The sequence below is a fragment of the Euprymna scolopes genome, chromosome 45 (genome assembly GCF_053919585.1).
Source record: "Euprymna scolopes isolate OS-2025 chromosome 45, ASM5391958v1, whole genome shotgun sequence".
In the NCBI taxonomy this organism is placed as follows: Eukaryota; Metazoa; Mollusca; class Cephalopoda; order Sepiida; family Sepiolidae; genus Euprymna; species Euprymna scolopes.
Genome location: NC_136526.1, coordinates 6,925,262 through 6,946,394, shown reverse-complemented (window position 1 = coordinate 6,946,394; position 21,133 = coordinate 6,925,262). Strand labels below are relative to the sequence as shown.

The following is a 21,133-nucleotide window of genomic DNA, read 5'->3' as shown; positions in this document are numbered from 1 at the left end:
ATTTGGGTTTTTTTTCTACCGCAGAAAGATTCATATGGAGGTTCAGATAATGTTTTGCTAAAACACCTGTTGCGTATATAGGCTGCCGCAATAAGTGCATACGTCCAGAGGTTTTTAGGGAGTTTTGATTCAATGAGTAGGCATCTTGCCATTTCAAAAAGTGTCCGCCACGCACGTTCAGCAGTCCCGTTTTGGTGTGGCGATCTAGGAGCTGATGTTTCATGCCTGATATGATGGTTAATTAGTTTAAATTCAAAGTCTTTGTTGGTAAATTCAGTACCGTTGTCAGAGCGAATACATTTGATTTCACCGTAGGGGGCCATGTCGGCTAGATATTTCTTAGTTACTAGCAGGGTATCAGATTTATTCTTTAAAAAATAAACCATTATTAAACCTGAATGGTCATCTACGAAATTCAACACATATCTATAATGTTCTCTGACCATCGGTTCTACGGGACCGTTCAAGTCACAATGCACCATTGATAGGATTTTTTTTCTGGTATCTTGTATTCATAGTTTGTCATCTTCCCCTGCGTACAGACGTCGCAGTTGAAGGTTTTTTTAATGTTTGTATTCGCATTCCATCAACTACAGTCGGCAACTTTTTGATATCAGGAATATTGCAGTGTCCAAGAATTTTATGCCATGTTTGTAGATCATGGCAGGCGGTTTTTGATGGGACTACCTATTTAAATAATATAGTCGTCCATTTTCTTTAATGTCGAAAACAGTTCCATTCGGGTATACCAGTTTTGATTTATTGGGGCTAAAGTTTATATTTGCACCTTGTTTTGTGGCAGCTTGTACAGAAAATATATTTTGTTTAAATTTTGGGATTAGAAGAGCGTTTTCTTGAATACAGAAACACTGTTCACCTTTATTGTTCTTTAGCGAGATTTTCGCATTGCCTCTTTTCAAAACGATATCATTGACTCGACTCCCGTCAGCTAGTTCTACAAAATGATTTTGTGGCTTAAAGTTGGGGTCAAAATTGATAAAATCAGATTCCTTTGTAATCACATGTGCCGTGGCCCCACAATCGACAAGAAAATTATTATTGTTTGTTGAAGCATCAAATGTACACGAAAATAAAAATGTATGTTCGCTAACAGAGCTCTCTACATTCTTAATGTAGTCGCCATTTTGAGTCCTGCATCTACATTGGAAACTCTTGTGATTAGGTCGTCCACAATTATAACAAATAATTTTTGTACTTTTCTTAGGAAAAAACCTGCTTTTGGCAAAGTTGCGTTTTTTATTCCTGGCATGGGTATAATTCGATTTTGGTGTTTTTATGTGTGTATTTTAAAATTTCATGATATTTGTGGATTCGTTTTTTTCTGTGATCATTTTTTCAGTTTTTTCGTAACTTCTGAGTGCTACCTTGAATTGGCTAAAGTCATGGGTTTTTCTTTCTGGATTATCACGGTGGTAAATGGCTTGAAATCACTCGGTAATCCCTTAAGGACGATGGAAATTAACAGACTGTCACTTATAACTTCGCCAGACATTTTTAAAGAATTTGCAGTTGTCTCGGCTCTTATAATATAATCAGTAATAGTTTCGGCTTCCATTCGTTTTAGAGAGGCCAGTTCAGTGTATAAAGAAATAATTTTGGGTTTTCCTTTCGATAAATAATGCTCTCTCAATATGTTTAATGCTTTGCAGCCGTCGTCGAGGGCTTCTCTCATTACCAGTGATAGACTTCGGTCATCTAAACACTGTATTAATTCCGCAAAGACAGTTGCGTTCTTTTCAATGAAGTCGGGGTCGTTTCTGTTTTTAGGTTGTATTTGTAGTACTTTGTGTAGCTTTTGGATTCGTAGATATCCCAGAAATTTAACTTGCCACAATTCGAATTTTGATTCGAATCCATCGAAATAAAGACGCACGCTGGGCGCATAACCTCTATTTCTATTACTTTCTATAATATTTATACTGCTTTCTATAATATTTATACTATATTCTATAATATTTATACTACCTTCTATAATATTTATACTACTTTCTATAATATTTATCCTACTTTCTATAATATTTATACTACTTCCTATAATATTAATGTTACATGATAAGGGATGTCCCCTTTTCATGTAAGTATAAAAATAGAGAGATTTAGTTAAAATGAAAATAAAATGAGAGAAAGCAGGAATCGAACCCTGGATATAAGTTTTAAAGAACAATAGGTTTAAATGGAATGTCCAGTAAATTGTTTATTCTGATGAAATAAATAATAAATAAACTATCATTGTTAGAAAGAATGTGGATAATAAAATATGGGTTAAATGAATTAGATATGTAGGTTGAATTCCTTTGTGAAAACAACAAAGAAAAAATGGGAAATCAGAATGTTCGGAAACGTGCAGGTCGCGCATGTTGATGGCACGTGAATTGTGGTCACGTTGGCCAGACATGCATGGATTTCTCAATATAGGAAGTTAGAGTTAGAGAGTGAGAAGTCAGAAGAAGGGAGGCAGAGAGTCAGAGTCAGACGATAGTCTGGGTCCAGACATGGGTTTCAATCGTCTAGAAGCGAGACGGTCACTTTTGAAACATTAGAATGTGAACCTTTGAATTCCTGAACGCAAAGCCACCAACCGGTTAAGTGGAAGAATAAATGCTCATCATGTTTTTTTTATAACTGCCGTCTCCTGTGCCCATCATTACATGAAAAAGGTATTGTAAATTTATATATAAAAACTATCCGAAATTCATCATCTAAAAATATATGTTTAGAAAGTATATGTGTCTATTTATGTTATATGAACACTCTCGTACATACGAACTGTCAAAGCATAAATGCCAACCTGTCAGTCTATCGGCAATAATGCCAACCTATCTGTCTGTCTATCTAGATATGAAAACACCTTCTCAAAATGTATTTATATGCAATCTCTCTCATTTATAAACCCTCACTCACTCTTTATATACACCTGTTAATGTCTTACAATATGAACACTTACAACATGAACTCTCCTAAGACTCTCATCTCTCTTAAGACACTTATTCTTAATAATAATGATAATAATAATAATAATAATAATAATAAAATAATAATAAAAATAATAATAATAACATTATATAACATTAATACTGTTTTCTATAATATTTATACTACTTTCTATAATATTTATACTACTTTCTATAATAATTTTACAACTTTCAATAATATTTATACTACTTTTTATAATATTTTTATTACTTTCCATAATATTTATACTACTTTCTATAATATTTATACTACTTTCTATAATATTTATACTACTTTCTATAATATTTATACTACTTTCCATAATATTTATACTACTTTCCATAATATTTATACTACTTTCTTTAATATTTTTACAACTTTCTATAATATTTATACTACTTTCTATAATATTTTTTACTACTTTCTATAATAATTTTACAACTTTCAATAATATTTATACTTCTTTTTATAATATTTATAAAACTTTCAATAATATTTATACTTCTTTCTATAATATTTATACTACGTTCTATAATATTTATATCACTTTATACAATATTTTTACTACTTTCTGTAATATTTATACTTCTTTCTATAATATTTATACTACTTTCCATAATATTTATACTACTTTCCATAATATTTATACTACGTTCTATAATATTTATACCACTTTATATAATATTTTTTACTACTTTCTATAATATTTATAGAAAGTAGGATAAATATTATAGGAAGCAGTAAAAATATTATACAAGGTAGCATAAATATTATAGAAAGTAGTATAAATATTATAGAAATTAGTATAAATATTAAAGAAAAAGAAATTAATAATATTATAAGAAATAGTATAAATATTATAGAAAGTAGTATAAATTTTATTGAAAGTTGTAAAATTATTATAGAAAGTAGTATAAATATTATAGAAAGTAGTATAAATATCATAGAAATTTGTAAAATTATTATAGAAAGTAGTATAAATATTATAGAAAGTAGTATAAATATTATAGCAAAATGCGCAAAAATGTTCTTTTTATTTAATTAGTTTATATATAAGAAAAACCCCGACCTAACTTCACTCACGCGGTCATAGACCAGTCGTTATCTTAAAATTACACGTTCGAGCCAAGATATCAGATATATATATTTTTTTTCGAGTTTTAAAGTTTTAATATTCAAACAGGTTTATTTATGCAATTTTTTCATTTTTAAAAAATTTTTCCATCATGTTTGTTGTTTTTTTGTTTTTGTTTTTCCGATATTTTAAAAAGAAGTTTTGACATTTAAACACGGTTATTTATGCCGTTTCTTTTCGTTCGATGTTTTTTTTTTGTTTTTGTTTTTGATTTTGTTTTCCCGATTTAAAAAAAAAAAGTTATAATATTCAAACAGGGTCATTACGTTCGCATATTCTTTATTTTCCAGTTTGTTTCGATTTACCCCGCTTTCCCAACCTCACCACATCCGGGCAACGCCAGGTACCCCCCGCTAGTCTATAATATAAATCCAACCCGTCTGTTTAAATGTATGTATGTATGTATGTATGCCTAAAACTTTCGGCAGAAGCCACGGATTTTCACGAGATTGGTATCATTTTGAAGCTCGACCCTTCGGATGCCAAATATTGAAAATTTGGTCAAAAACATTAATTCATTCCCTCTCAACTGGGCACTTTTCTACAGGGTGGTGTCGCCTTTTTCGCCGATATTTTCATTTCGATTGACTAGCCGTAATTTCAATCTACTTGGCGCACCAGCAAAATATGTCACGTTTCTTTTTCACATTCTTTTCCTCCTTCACGGTACGGGTTCAAGCCTATCTGCATTAATTAAAATATCATATTTGACCGTATTTTACGACCGGGCAATGCCGGGCGGCCTGCCAGTATATACATAAGCACATACACGCACATACACACATAAACATACACACACATACATACACATACATATCTGCACACATATATGCACACATATATGTATGTATACATACATACACACACATATATATATATATATATATATATAACTACTTCATTTACTCACATAAGATTAATATACGAAAGTATAAATTTATGCGTAAACTTTAAGTATTTACTTCAAAAGTGCTCAATACGTAGGTAGAGCTAGTTAGTTATAAAAAGCGCATAAGCTTAAAGGGTCCTAGAGTGGATGAAACGCGGAATATTCAGTGTAGCTTAATCGCCATATATATTTTATAATTAACTATATATATATATATATATATATATATATATATATATATATATATATATATATATATATATATATATATAGCCAATATATATATATATATATATAGCCAGTAGAGTTTAGTTTCCTAGAAGTACATCCAATGAAACAACATGTGTCTCACAAAGAATGCTCAATGAGTAAACAGAGCAGGTATATTAAATTTATTTATACAAACATTAATGGCTACATATGTGCATACATGTTTCTGTAATCACCCGCGTTGGGGGATTACGTCTTCAGGCCAAGAGTTACCGTCGAGTTTTCTGTATATTAAATTTAATATATATATATATATATATATATAAGTGAATTCAATTTACAAACAAATAGCTACACATAAGCATACATGTTTCAGCGAAAACCCAGTACGGGAATCGATTCGTCAGGCCAAGGACACATAAGCATACATGTTTCAGCGAAAACCCAGTACGGGAATCGCTTTGTCAGGCCAAGGACAATGTCCTTGGCCTGACGAAGCGATTCCCGTACTGGGTTTTCGCTGAAACATGTATGCTTATGTGTAGCCATTTGTTTGTAAATTGAATTCACTTATTTTGGCTCTGTCTAAACATTGAGCACTCTTTTGGTGGACACACTTACAAATAATTACTACCAATACAATATATATATATATATATATATATATATATATATATATATATATATATACGCATAGATAAATATATATGGAAAGTGGTTTGTGTTTATTATAAGCTTTTTAGCAAATATTACACACACACACACACACACACACACACACACACACACACACACACACATATATATATATATACCCTAAATATATATATATATATATATACCCTAAATGTATATATATATATATATATACCCTAAATGTATATATATATATATATATATATATATATATATATATATATATATATATATATATATATATATATATATATATATACCCTAAATGACAAAGCTTAAAAGAAAAACTCGACGGTAATTCTTGGCCTGAAGACGTAGTCCCCCAACGCGGGTGATTACAGAAACATGTATGCACATATGTAGCTATTAATGTTTGTATAAATAAATTTAATATACCTGCTCTGTTCACTCATTGAGCACTCTTTGGTAGACACATGTTGTATCATTGGATGCACTTCTAGGAAACTAAACTCTACTGGCTATATATATATATATATATATATATATATATATATATATATATACATAAATACACGCATAGATAAATATATATGGAAAGTGGTTTGTGTTTATTAGAAGCTTTTTAGCAAATATTACACACACACACACAAACACACACACACACACGCACACATATATATATATATATATATATATATATATATATATATATATATATATATATATACCCTAAATGACAAAGCTTAAAAGAAAAATGCGATCATGTTGCATACCTTGTCGCTCAAAATTAATGATAGTTTGGGAGTACCTGCGTTTTATAGTTTACGCAACGATTCTTTTAAGGTAAGATTGTTTGAATTACTGAAAAGGTAATGTTATTTGGACCGAGCTACATTTCTGAAATCCAAAACCGAATCGTGCGAGAAGGCATCTTCCACGGCCAACAATTAGGGCAAGGTGACCACTGTATTTTAATTCAAAGAGGTCGCTTATTGGCTCAACATAAGCAATTTTTGTACTTTTATACTTAAACTAGTAGGCCGCTCGACATTGTCCGGTCCTAAATTACGCTTAAATATGATATTTTAATTAATGCAGATTTCGTATTTAATATTATATTATATTACACCCGATAGATAGTAATGATTTAAAAAGTTAAAAAAATAAATAAAAAATGACTCGCTCGCCACCACCGAGAATCGACACCAAAACGTTTAGCTTACGATTTACTTTTTCCTTTGACGTTAATGCCTGATCTATAAAAACAGGTTTTCTGTAAGGCTAAAAATTAAAACATGAACCAACAGCTATTACGTTAGGCGTGCATATTCGTAATGCCGTCGTTCGACCGTCACCTTTTCTATTTTAATTTTCACACTTTTGCACCGATTTTCCCCAGCTGAAACCCAAATATAAAGTTTCGCATAGGTTCGAATACCCTATATATTAAGTTTTATGTCTGTAAACCAAAAAAACTAACAAAGGAGTTTGGTAGGCAAAATTTTTTAAACAAAAATATATACGCATACATAAATATGTATAGAATGAGGTTTGTGTTTACTGTAAGATTTTTACACAAATATTACGCAAGTATAAATCATGTAGAATATCTGCATGAATATAATTACACGTAATAGTTAACTAGAGATGATCATCCCATAAGAAAACCGAAAAAACTAAGAGGGAATTAATAATAAAAAAAACAAATTTCAAAGAATATGCAAATAAATTAGATCTTTTGCATATGAATGTAATTCTACGCCCATTTTTCCACGTGGATTTTCTTTTTAAATAAATAGCAAAAAGAGTTTTGGTTTGGGATGGTTGTTTTGTTTTACGGCATATAAACCCTTTTCATGTTATTTAATGGCAAATATAGTTATTTTGGAAATAGTATTCATGTTGCATCCAGTTATTTTGTAGAAGGTTTTTATTCTTCATACTCTTTATTTTGTAGAAGGTTTTTATTCTTCATGCTCTTTATTTTGTAGAAGGTTTTTATTCTTCATACTCTTTATTTTGTGGAAGGTTTTTATTCTTCATACTCTTTATTTTGTGGAAGGTTTTTATTCTTCATACTCTTTATTTTGTAGAAGGTTTTTATTCTTCATACTCTTTATTTTGTGGAAGGTTTTTATTCTTCATACTCTTTATTTTGTGGAAGGTTTTTATTCTTCATACTCTTTATTTTGTGGAAGGTTTTTATTCTTCATACTCTTTATTTTGTAGAAGGTTTTTATTCTTCATACTCTTTATTTTGTAGAAGGTTTTTATTCTTCATACTCTTTATTTTGTGGAAGGTTTTTATTCTTCATACTCTTTATTTTGTAGAAGGTTTTTATTCTTCATGCTCTTTATTTTGTAGAAGCTTTTTATTCTTCATACTCTTTATTTTGTGGAAGGTTTTTATTCTTCATACTCTTTATTTTATGAAAGGTTTTTATTCTTCATACTCCTTATTTTGTAGAAGGTTTTTATTCTTCACGCTCTTTATTTTGTAGAAGGTTTTTATTCTTTATGCTCTTTATTTTGTAGAAGGTTTTTATTCTTTATGCTCTTTATTTTGTAGAAGGTTTTTATTCTTCATGCTCTTTATTTTGTAGAAGGTTTTTATTCTTCATACTCTTTATTTTGTAGAAGGTTTTTATTCTTCATACTCTTTATTTTGTAGAAGGTTTTTATTCTTCATGCTCTTTATTTTGTAGAAGGTTTATATTCTTCATACTCTTTATTTTGTGGAAGGTTTTTATTCTTCATACTCTTTATTTTGTAGAAGGGTTTTATTCTTTATGCTCTTTATTTTGTAGAAGGTTTTATTCTTCATACTCTTTATTTTGTGGAAGGTTTTTATTCTTTATGTTCTTTATTTTGTAGAAGGCTTTTATTCTTCATGCTCTTTATTTTGCAGAATTTTTTTTATTTTTCTTGCTCTTTATTTTGTAGAAGGTTTTTATTCTTCATGCTCTTTATTTTGTAGAAGGTTTTTATTCTTCATACTCTTTATTTTGTAGAAGGTTTTTATTCTTCATACTCTTTATTTTGTAGAAGGTTTTATTCTTCATACTCTTTATTTTGTAGAAGGTTTTATTCTTTATGCTCTTTATTTTGTAGAAGGTTTTTATTCTTCATGCTCTTTATTTTGTAGAAGGTTTTTATTCTTCATACTCTTTATTTTGTAGAAGGTTTTTATTCTTTATGCTCTTTATTTTGTAGAAGGTTTTTATTCTTCATACTCTTTATTTTGTAGAAGGTTTTATTCTTTATGCTCTTTATTTTGTAGAAGGTTTTATTCTTTATACTCTTTATTTTGTAGAAGGTTTTTATTCTTCATACTCTTTATTTTGTAGAAGGTTTTATTCTTTATGCTCTTTATTTTGTAGAAGGTTTTATTCTTCATACTCTTTATTTTGTAGATGGTTTTATTCTTTATGCTCTTTATTTTGTAGAAGGTTTTATTCTTTATACTCTTTATTTTGTAGAAGGTTTTATTCTTCATACTCTTTATTTTGTAGAAGGTTTTATTCTTTATGCTCTTTATTTTGTAGAAGGTTTTTATTCTTCATGCTCTTTATTTTGTACAAGGTTTTTATTCTTCATACTCTTTATTTTGTGGAAGGTTTTTATTCTTCATGTTCTTTATTTTGTAGGTTTTTATTCTTCATGCTCTTATTTTGTGGAAGGTTTTTATTCTTTATGCTCTTTATTTTGTAGAAGGTTTTTATTTTTTATACTCTTTATTTTGTAGAAGTTTTTATTTTTTATGCTCTTTATTTTGTAGAAGGTTTTATTCTTTATGCTCTTTATTTTGTAGAAGGTTTTATTCTCCATGCTCTTTATTTTGTAGAAGGTTTTATTCTTCATACTCTTTATTTTGTAGAAGGTTTTTATTCTTCATACTCTTTATTTTGTAGAAGGTTTTTATTCTTTATGCTCTTTATTTTGTAGAAGGTTTTTATTCTTCATACTCTTTATTTTGTAGAAGGTTTGTATTCTTCACGCTCTTTATTTTGTAGAAGGTTTTTATTCTTCACGCTCTTTATTTTGTAGAAGGTTTTTATTATTTATGCTCTTTATTTTGTAGAAGGTTTTATTCTTCATACTCTTTATTTTGTAGAAGGTTTTATTCTTCATACTCTTTATTTTGTAGAAGGTTTTTATTTTTTATGCTCTTTATTTTGTAGAAGGTTTTTATTCTTCATACTCTTTATTTTGTAGAAGGATTTTATTCTTTATGCTCTTTATTTTGTAGAAGGTTTTTATTCTTCATACTCTTTATTTTGTAGAAGGTTTTTATTCTTCATGCTCTTTATTTTGTAGAAGGTTTTATTCTTCATACTCTTTATTTTGTAGAAGGTTTTATTCTTCATACTCTTTATTTTGTAGAAGGTTTTTATTTTTTATACTCTTTATTTTGTAGAAGGTTTTTATTCTTCATACTCTTTATTTTGTAGAAGGATTTTATTCTTTATGCTCTTTATTTTGTAGAAGGTTTTTATTCTTCAAGCTCGTTATTTTGTAGAAGGTTTTTATTTTTTATGCTCTTTATTTTGTAGAAGGTTTTATTCTTCATGCTCTGATTTTGTAGAAGGTTTTATCTTCATGCTCTTTATTTTGTAGAAGGTTTTATTCTTCATACTCTTTATTTTGTAGAAGGTTTTTATTCTTTATGCTCTTTATTTTGTAGAAGGTTTTTATTCTTCATACTCTTTATTTTGTAGAAGGTTTTTATTCTTCACGCTCTTTATTTTGTAGAAGGTTTTTATTCTTCACGCTCTTTATTTTGTAGAAGGTTTTTATTATTTATGCTCTTTATTTTGTAGAAGGTTTTATTCTTCATGCTCTTTATTTTGTAGAAGGTTTTTATTCTTCATACTCTGTATTTTGTAGAAGGTTTTTATTTTTTATGCTCTTTATTTTGTAGAAGGTTTTTATTCTTCATGCTCTTTATTTTGTAGAAGGTTTTATTCTTCATGCTCTTTATTTTGTAGAAGGTTTTTATTCTTTATACTCTTTATTTTGTAGAAGGTTTTTATTTTTTATGCTCTTTATTTTGGAGAAGGTTTTTATTCTTCATACTCTTTATTTTGTAGAAGGTATTTATTCTACACGCTCTTTATTTTGTAGAAGGTTTTTATTCTTCATACTCTTTATTTTGTAGAAGGTTTTTATTATTTATGCTCTTTATTTTGTGAAAGGTTTTTATTCTTTATGCTCTTTATTTTGTAGAAGGTTTTTATTCTTTATACTCTTTATTTTGTAGAAGGTTTTTATTCTTGATGCTCTTTATTTTGTAGAAGGTTTTATTCTTCATACTCTTTATTTTGTAGAAGGTTTTTATTCTTTATGCTCTTTATTTTGTAGAAGGTTTTTATTCTTCATACTCTTTATTTTGTAGAAGGTTTTTATTCTTCATCCTCTTTATTTTGTGGAAGGTTTTTATTCTTCGTACTCTTTATTTTGTAGAAGGTTTTTATTCTTTATGCTCTTTATTTTGTAGAAGGTTTTTATTCTTCATACTCTTTATTTTGTAGAAGGTTTTTATTCTTCATGCTCTTTATTTTGTAGAAAGTTTTTATTCTTCATGCTCTTATTTTGTGGAAGGTTTTTATTCTTTATGTTCTTTATTTTGTAAAAGGCTTTTATTCTTCATGCTCTTTATTTTGCAGAATTTTTTTTATTTTTCTTGCTCTTTATTTTGTAGAAGGTTTTTATTCTTCATGCTCTTTATTTTGTAGAAGGTTTTTATTCTTCATACTCTTTATTTTGTAGAAGGTTTTTATTTTTCTTGCTCTTTATTTTGTAGAAGGTTTTTATTCTTTATGCTCTTTATTTTGTAGAAGGTTTTTATTCTTCATACTCTTTATTTTGTAGAAGGTTTTTATTCTTCATACTCTTTATTTTGTAGAAGGGTTTTATTCTTCATACTCTTTATTTTGTAGAAGGTTTTTATTCTTCATACTCTTTATTTTGTAGAAGGTTTTTATTCTTCATCCTCTTTATTTTGTGGAAGGTTTTTATTCTTCATACTCTTTATTTTGTAGAAGGTTTTTATTCTTCATGCTCTTTATTTTGTAGAAGGTTTTTATTCTTCATACTCTTTATTTTGTAGAAGGTTTTTATTCTTCATGCTCTTTATTTTGTAGAAAGTTTTTATTCTTCATGCTCTTATTTTGTGGAAGGTTTTTATTCTTTATGTTCTTTATTTTGTAGAAGGCTTTTATTCTTCATGCTCTTTATTTTGCAGAATTTTTTTTATTTTTCTTGCTCTTTATTTTGTAGAAGGTTTTTATTCTTCATGCTCTTTATTTTGTAGAAGGTTTTTATTCTTCATACTCTTTATTTTGTAGAAGGTTTTTATTTTTCTTGCTCTTTATTTTGTAGAAGGTTTTTATTCTTTATGCTCTTTATTTTGTAGAAGGTTTTTATTCTTCATGCTCTTTATTTTGTAGAAGGTTTTTATTCTTCATGCTCAATCAATGTTTGGTTGTGTTATAGTGGATTTTATTGTTTTTTTTTCTCTGCCCTGCAGAACATGAATGAGTTTTGGAATGGGAGAGGGAAACGAGTTATAGTATTTATGTTTGGTACATTTTTAAGTTAAATTTTGGTTTTTTCTTACGGCATATCAACTCTTTTTGGGTTCTTTAATTCCGAATCTTATTATTTTGGAAATTTTTGATTAAAGAAAATAATCATCTTATACGACACAATTAATTTGAAGCCAACTTAATTAAAATTTAAAAAAAAAGTTTTATTTGAAGTTTTATTATTTTAAGTGACTTGAATGAAATTCCAAAGTTGTTTTTTATTTCGACGAAGAAATCATACTTGCTTTGTTTACGATGTTTTTTTTCTAGAATCAATAATAAATTTTAATTAAAGTACCGTAATATTCCAGTTTCATATTGCAAAAAAAAAGAAAGAAAAAAAAAAGATATTTTAAAAATATACAGACACACGTAAAGTTTCCAATCTAATAAATAAAGTTCTTTTCAATTAACGAAAACAAAAACAAAACAAAACCATTAGTAAATTTACCTGCAGACCACGTCATACAAAAAAATATAAATAAATAAATAAAACACACGTAAATTTTCAAGTTTTATAAAAATTTACGTTTTCCTTTTTTTCCTTTTTTTTTGTTTTTTTACATGACATGGTCTATAGGTTCAAAACTCGCACGTAAATTCCTTAATGTGTTTTTTTCCGTTTTTTTCATTAACTAGAAAGAAGCTTATATAAAATACTTTTATTAAAAAAACAGTAGGTTCTCCACAGTGCAATATAGAATAACATATATTTTGGACTAAGTTACTGCATAGAGGCATGTGAAGCTTCCTCCCGGGCGACTTCACGCATTTCGATGATAATAAAAATATTTAGGAGTGTGAAAAATTCGTTGATCATCATTCAATCCCGGCAACGTCGAGTCTCTCTGCTAGTAAGTATATATATATATATATATATATATATATATATATATATATATATATATATATATACATACTAGCAAAACACCCAGCGTTGCCCGGGATTGAATGAAATAGGCGAGAATATATATTAGTAAAATACCTGGCATCGCTTGGGATTTATATTCTTTTCTTCGAAATAACAAATGATATATAAACATACAAAATTCCTCTCTCATAAGAATAACAAATATATTACAAAACCAAATTCAATTTTCTCGTTGCTGAAACCACATGATGGACTGTTGAACCATGCCGAACTCAAAATAACTGATAGTTGCTAAATCTGCAGTTAAAGAAAATATTTGAAAAATAATCACATTTTACTTATCAGTTTTTGCCTTAAAAAAAAAACACTCGACGAATTTTTTATATGAGTTTTTGATTTAATATATTTTATTTCTGTTTATCGAGTGATTTTTTTTTTAAATATGTAAAAATATAAACAAAAAACATTGAATGAAATAGAAAACATTATCATAATTCTACGAAATTTTCTGGACAATATAACAAAATTATGAGGTTTTACTTAAAAAAACAAGCAAAAAAATTCAACGTGGTTTAAAAAAGAGGTTTTAATCTTTGGACTTTACAGGTAAATTTGCAAATAACTTTTCTTTTTTATTGCTTTAAATTAGCTTATTTTATTTATTGGTCTTTTATCTTCAATTTGAGGTGAGAAAATTAATTATGGGGTGAATTAAAAAAAACTCTTGTCTAGAATATATTCAGTTTATTGGAAAGAGCATAAAATTTCACATTGAAACTGAAAATATCCTAAAAATTGAACCATTAGAAAAACTTTGATGAATATTTAAAGTTTAAAAATTGAAAAATAATTTAACTCGTAAAATTCAATTGATTTCATTACGTAAAAAACATGGCTGCATGAACGCGCGCAGGCACTTTGTAAACACTGTTTTTTTTTTTTTTAAATAATATTTCTATTATTTTTTAAACAACTTTAATTGTTTATTTTGGAAGTATATTCCATAAAGAAATTAAACAACCAACTTTAAAAAGAGAAATTACGAATTTTTTATATTCTATTCGCAGTTTTCTGTTAGGGGTGTCAAAAATCCCCCCCCCCCCGAAAAAATTATGACACACCTTCTGCTGCACTACACTTTTTTTGATCTTAGTAAGTGGAGGAGAAATCCTTCATAACTGATACATTTTAATTATTGCTACCGAGAAGAGTGCTTTTTTAGGGGGAGCAGATTTCCTGCCACATTAAAAATTGACCTAGTGTCCAACTCTGCCCTCGTGGGGAAGCAAGTAAACAAAGAAACAAACAAACAAACAAACAAACAAGCAAAAAATCAGTTGAATAACAACCATTGATTTCAATTATTAATTAAGTTCTATCTCACCGTTAACCTTATGTACGTATTTAGCCTTATCCCCGAGTCATCTCTAGGTCTTAATAAGCGGTTATTCATTATTACATAAAAATAGTAGCAAAAACGTTTACACAAATGAAAATTATATATATATATATATATCATCTTATATATATACAGGGTGGCCAAAAAGTCCCAGGACACTGTATAGTGTCCTGGGACTTTTCGGCCACCCTGTATATATATTCTTATATATATATATATTCCTATATATATATATTCTTATATATATATTCTTATATATATATATATATATATATATATATATATATATATATATATATATATATATATATATATATATATATATATATATATATTCTTATATATATTCTTATATATATTCTTATATATATATATATTCTTATATATATATATATATTCTCATATATATATAATCTTATATATATATTCTTATATATATATATATATATTCTTATATATATATTCTTATATATATATTCTTATATATATAGTCTTATATATATATTCTTATACATATATATATATATTCTTATATATATATATATTCTTATATATGTATATATACTCTTATATATATATTCTTATATATATATTCTTATATATATATTCTTATATATATATTCTTATATATATATATTCTTATATATATATATTCTTATATATATATATTCTTATATATATATTCTTATATATATATATTCTTATATATATATATTCTTATATATATATTCTTATATATATATATATATATATATTCTTATATATATATATATTCTTATATATATATTCTTATATATATATTCTTATATATATATATTCTTATATATATATTCTTATATATATATTCTTGTATATATATATATATTCTTATATATATATTCTTATATATATATGTTTATATATATATATATTCTTATATATATATATGCTTATATATATATTCTTATATATATATATATATATTCTTATATATATATATTCTTATATATATATTCTTATATATATATATATTCTTATATATATATATATTCTTATATATATATATTCTTATATATATATTCTTATATATATATATATTCTTATATATATATTCTTATATATATATATTCTTATATATATATTTTTTATATATATATATTCTTATATATATATTCTTATATATATATTCTTATATATATATTCTTATATATATATATTCTTATATATATATATTCTTATATATATACATTCTTATATATATATTCTTATATATATATTCTTATATATATATATATTCTTATATATATATATTCTTATATATATATTCTTATATATATATATATATTCTTATATATATATATATTCTTATATATATATTCTTATATATATATTCTTATATATATTATATATATATATATTCTTATATATATACATTCTTATATATATATTCTTATATATATATTCTTATATATATATTCTTATATATATATTCTTATATATATATATATTCTTATATATATATATTCTTATATATATATTCTTATATATATATATTCTTATATATATATTCTTATATATATATTCTTATATATATTCTTATATATACATTCTTATATATATATATATATTCTTATATATATATATGCTTATATATATATTTTCTTATATATATATATTCTTATATATATATTCTTATATATATATATTCTTATATATATATTATTATATATATTCTTATATATATATATTCTTATATATATTCTTATATATATATATTCTTATATATATATATATATATTCTTATATATATATTTCTTATATATATATTCTTATATATATATATTCTTATATATATATTCTTATATATATATTTCTTTATATATATATTCTTATATATATATATATTCTCATATATATATATATTCTTATATACATATATATTCTTATATATATATATATATATATTCTTATATATATATTCTTATATATATATTCTTATATATATATTCTTATATATATATGTATTCTCATATATATATATATATATATATATATATTCTTACATATGTATATATATATTCTTATATATATATATATGTATTCTTATATATAGATATATCTTATATATATTCTTATATGTATATATATTCTTATATATATATATTTTTATACATATATATTCTTATATATATATATATATACTCTTATATATATATAATCTTATATATTCTTATATATATATAATCTTATATATTCTTATGTATATATAATCTCATATATTCTTATAAATATATATATATATTCTGATATATATATATATTCTTATACATATACATTTTTATGTATACATATTCTTATATATATATATATATATATATTCTTATATATATATATATATATATATATATATATATATATATATATATATATATATATATACTCTTCTTTGATTTTTCTTTTTTCGACATTATATCGTCATGCATTTTTTCTTTCTAAGCAAAGAATTTCTAATTTTTCTGGAGAGTTTATGCACGAAAAGGGTTTTTATTGACATAAGAATAACTGTTTCTTTCTGCATAACGAAACAGATCTGTAAAAACAAGTACCGAAATTTTAACATGCTGGAGGAGCTATTTTGCATTAAAAATAAATATTAGAATCTTTGAATGTAACTATACTGTTATTCTTTTATAAGTACTCTGTTGTCATATTTAACAGATATCGAGCTTCTAAACAAAAAAGATTGGTATACACAAAGAGTGAAATATACTTGCAAAACTATTTTCCCAAGCTCTCTCTCTCTCTCACACACACACACACACACACACACACACACACACACACACACACACACACACACACACACACACACACACATATATATATATTTGTTGGGCCCTAATTTACTATATGAAAGAAACCGGAAAAATGTAAAAAAACAAGAAAAGAAATAAAAACACAACAAATAAACGTTACCAAAGGGAAGATAAGTTACGTTTGGTGTTTTGACTTATTTTAAACTGTTTATTGAGTTTGAAACGCAAGTAGCGCTTAAGTTAAAACGACAAAAAAGATGGCGGTCATGATTTTGCCAACTTTGGAGTCTGGAGAAACGCTCAAAACTCCAAAATACAAATAATAGTAGAACTACAAATAAATATCACCGTATCATTTATTCGGTGGATTTCTACCAGTATTTTATTTTCGAGTTTCGAGCGATTCTCAAAGGCTCCAAAGGCGACACTACTTGCGTTTCATGCTTACTAAACACTGTAAAATTAGTTAAAAACGGCAAAACTTTATCCAGGTAGGTAGAAGAGTAACTTATCTTAACTTTGGTAGCATTTATTTGTAATTTTTGGGTCACTTTTTCGGTTTCTTGTTTATAGTAAAACATACCCTATTTGCTGTACTTACTTGTTCCACAAGCATAGTCTTCTGTCCATTTTTGGCCAAATAATAAGCTGTTGCTGACCCCTCGACTCCGGCCCCGACAACAATGGCGTCATAAGTCATCTTTTTTTTTAGTTTTTTTTTTTAAATTTTTTTTTTTAAGAACCGAAACAAATACCTTAAATACTGCTTTTTCTAAAAAATCAAAAAAAACAAAAACAAAAAACGACAAAACCAAAAAAACGTTTTAAGTGTTGTCACTTCGTCCGCTGTTTGAATCTCAAATCGTTAATATGTGTCATCGATAACGTTTTGAGTTAGACCGCGGACAAAAGGCGAAAGTGAGAAAGAAAAGGAGAGAGAAAGAAAGACAGAAACAGAGGTAGTAAGAAGCCTTCTCAATCACTGACATCCATGACAAATAACACATTACCCGAGAATTCTTCCTTCAAACGCCTTGGCTTTGAAAAAAAAAAAATTATCTTTTTTTTTTTAACTAAGGGTTAACCACTTATCAAGTCCAAGAGGCCACTCGAGGATAAGGGGGCCAATGAGTGTACAGTGGTCAAAGGGAACATATCGCAGTAATCGTTAGTAGTGGAAATTCGGTAAATTGGATTACTTAAGGGGAACGGCTCATCAAGAATTTGTTTACGTTGGACTTGAAGACGACCATATTGTAGTCAGCTGGAAAGCAGGAAAACGGTGCAGAGTTCCACAAGCGTTCAGTTCTAAGAAAGAAACTTTGTTCATGGAATTTACGTTTAGGCTAAGGCACAGATAAAAAGTAGCGGAAAATTATTAATATTGTTTTTTTTACACCGTTTATCAAGGCCCAAAGGCCACTGGAGGATAAGGGTTAAAGAGCGCACAGTAGTCAATGGACAATATCGTAGTAATCATTAGTAATGAAAATTTGGTAAATTGGATTACTTAAAAGGACGGCTCATCAAGAATTTGTTCACGTTGGACTTGAAAATGACCATATTGTAGTCACCTGGAAATCTGAAAAAAAAAAAAAAAAAAAAACGGAACAGAGTTCCGCAGAAAGAAGATTTGTTTATGGAATTTACGTTTAGGTTTAGGCACAGATAAAGAGTGGCAGAAATTATTGATAGTGGTTTCAGCTAGACGAGTGTTTTTCGTGACAGTTTAACGAGGGCCCCATAGATTAAAGCTCAGACGAGCATTTGCCATGAAAATAACGATAAAACAGAGACAGGCTTGCAACGTCTCTTCTGTGGGAAAGAGGTTGCAGAGAAGATAAAAGGGCATCACCCACTAGGCGACGAAGTCTATTTTGAACTCTGCCAAAGCAGGATAAACTGCTTCTAGCAACTCCTGCCCAGATGTGGCAACAGTACTTCATCCTTGGACGTACTTGGCTCTTATACATTCATATGCTATATGAACGGGAATAAATACATTGAGGACATTGCAAAGACTGCTGCAAAGAAGATGGGTTCCCTCTATTGAACTAGAAGACCACTTACACCTAAGAGTATCCTGTACCTCTAAAAAAAAGTGAGAGAGAACGACTAATAGAAAGAGAGAAAAAGATTTATATATATATATATATATATATATATATATATATATATATATATATATATATATATATAAGTGAACGTGTCTGTGTGTTTGTGTGTCTGTGTGTTTGTCTGTCTGTGTACATTTCCCTACGCAATAACTATGTCAATTTTTAGTCTACAGACTCGAAATTTGATATACAGGGTACTGAGATTTGGGGAAATCGATGTGATCGGTTTTCGGCCAGAAATTTGTCTGTTAAAGGGGTCAACGTTCAACGATTTGACCTTTGAGAACTCTACGAACCTCCGCCGACAATTTTTGGTCTAAACACTTGAAATTTTAAATATAGATTCATTGGACAGGGATCTAACTTAATAACTTGATTTGAGCCCAAAACAATAAATGTTAAGGGGGTCATAATAGGGGTAAAATTTAAAACAAAATTGACGTTTTTTTTAATTTTTTTTTTGCCCAGCATACACCTCCAAACACCTGGACAACGCCGGGCACCCATGCTAGTATATATATATATATATATATATATATATATATATATATATATAGATAGATAGATAGATAGATAGATAGATAAATAGATAGATAGACAACTAATCTATATCTCTACAATTATATAAATGCAACTTTGTCCGCGTGTGTGTGTGTGTGCGCGCGCGCGCGCGTGTGAGTTCGTTCCTTATAGACTCCGAAACGGCTGAACAAATTGTTCTTTAAAATGTACAGAAATTTAGTGCATGAGTCTGGGAGTTATCTTAGTTAAGTTTTGTCTCAGAATACCCACGATTATTACCGATAATCGATAATCGAAACCGTTATTTTAATTTATCTATGATCGCTAAAGCCATTTTTTTCCATGGCTTCGCTTGGAAACAAAGATAGAGTAACGGACCGTGAAAATTCTACTGTGGGTAAGTTGATAGCGTGTTTTTTTTTTTAATATTTTTTTTTTTTTTGCATGACGCCGTCTGTGGGTTCAAACTCTAAACGTAAATTTCTTAATTTTTCTTTTTTTAATTACTGCAAAGAATTTTACTAGACTTGAAAATTTACGTGTTTATTTATTTATTTTTTATCTTTTTATTTTTGCATGACCTTGTTTGTAGGTTCAAACTCCGCACGTAAATTTCTTAATGTTCTTTTTTCCTAAACTGGAAAGAAGTTTATATAAAATAATTTTATTAAAAAAAACAGTAGGTTCTCCACAGTGCAATTTAGATTGACATATATTTTGGACTAAGTTATTGCATGGAGGCATGTGAAGCTTCCTCCCGGGCGATTTCACGGATTTCGATGACAATAAATATATAGGAGTGTGAAATATTCGTTGATCATCATTCAATCCCGGGAAACGTCGAGATCGGTTTTTAGCAAGAAATTTCGCTGTTAAGAGGTCAAATGTCAACGATTTGATCTTTGAGAACTCTACCAAACCCCTCCGACAATCTTGGGTCTACAAACTTGAAATTTTAGATATGGGTTCCTTGGACAT

The 21,133-nt window shown here is 27.1% G+C and overlaps 1 protein-coding gene across 1 annotated transcript in view; it reads right to left on the bottom strand.

The window, feature by feature from the left end:
* The window catches only part of LOC145269023 (peroxisomal sarcosine oxidase-like), a 72,760-nt gene extending 54,506 nt beyond the window's left edge, over nt 1-18,254 (bottom strand). The window contains exon 1 of the mRNA XM_080124597.1: nt 18,118-18,254. Within this exon, the coding sequence (XP_079980723.1) occupies nt 18,118-18,216 (99 nt within the window). The 5' untranslated portion in view covers nt 18,217-18,254. The remainder of the gene's footprint in view (nt 1-18,117) is intronic.
* Nucleotides 18,255-21,133: the final 2,879 nt, after the last annotated feature.